The following is a 1,039-nucleotide window of genomic DNA, read 5'->3' as shown; positions in this document are numbered from 1 at the left end:
ACTTGGTTTCTCAAATCTACAGTTTCTCAAATTTTGTAGCATTTTTGGCAGATCACGTCACAGTGTTATGATATTCTAGACACATCTCCAAGAGAACATTTGACTTAATGAAGTTCAATACAAGTACTTCCAATATTTAGAGAAATGTTAACTTAGGTCCCATACACTCTTTTTTTTTTTTTAAACTATGTTTAAGTTTGTAGTTCCCATCAGCCATTATACTCAAGCTAATTCAGAGAAAATCCAGAACTAAAATGGAGGGACACATGGCAAATGCTCTCTCTTACATGATATACAAGACTAGTCATCTTCCAGTCCACATGGAAAAGGCTGAGCATAGGCAGTTTGGCATTTTGGTCAAACGATAATGACAAGTTCACCTAATCAGTGAATATAGACAAAGCACCAATTCACTATTAGCATAGCATTAGGTGCTTAGCCATAAGTAGTTTGACACAATAAGTCATGTTTAGTACATATTTAAGACATCCATTCACAAAATTCTTGGCATCATTGGGTTCCACAGTTTTTATTGCTTTGCGACCTGAGGTTTGTGTTGTCTCTCTTTTAGTCCCACGAGCTCTGTTTTGAGTTCTCCAGGCTTTGGTGGACTTTCAGGTCTTGTCAGGTGGGGCTGGTAGTAACTGTGCACCACTTGGGCACTGGCACACATGGCCAGGAGGCTGGCCGCTGCCATTTTCAGATAACTAGGCCAGGACATGCCCGCGGGCATGGTGGAAGGCTGGCAGGAGGGAAAAGGGGCAGTGTTAGAAGGTTCTATGCCCATGATCCGCCCCACAGCTATAGGGGCTCGGGGTGATCTCCTACCCCCAGGCACGGAGGCCTGTCTTCTCAGCCATGACACGAGGTCACTGAGAGGACGGATGGTTGTCAGGGGCCAAATGAAACCTTAGGGCCTTGATCGGTCAGGGAGGCGCGTTCCACATGCAGAACCTCAGGCCAACTCCCCGCCACAACGGCCCCCTTGTTTTTTGGATTTTTTTTGGACAGTCCTGGGGCTTGCAATGAGGACCTGAGC

At 45.5% G+C, this 1,039-nt stretch overlaps 1 protein-coding gene across 1 annotated transcript; it reads right to left on the bottom strand.

Annotated features, from left to right (window-relative positions):
- Window positions 1-529: 529 nt before the first annotated feature.
- On the bottom strand, window positions 530-733 carry LOC125357636 (protein BRAWNIN-like). Its single transcript, XM_048354586.1, has one exon. The coding sequence runs from the start codon at window positions 731-733 to the stop codon at window positions 530-532; it is 204 nt and encodes a 67-aa protein (XP_048210543.1).
- Between the last annotated feature and the right edge of the window lie 306 nt (window positions 734-1,039).

This window comes from Perognathus longimembris, chromosome 9 (genome assembly GCF_023159225.1).
Source record: "Perognathus longimembris pacificus isolate PPM17 chromosome 9, ASM2315922v1, whole genome shotgun sequence".
Lineage (NCBI taxonomy): Eukaryota > Metazoa > Chordata > Mammalia > Rodentia > Heteromyidae > Perognathus > Perognathus longimembris.
This window is presented reverse-complemented; position numbering and strand designations above follow the sequence as displayed.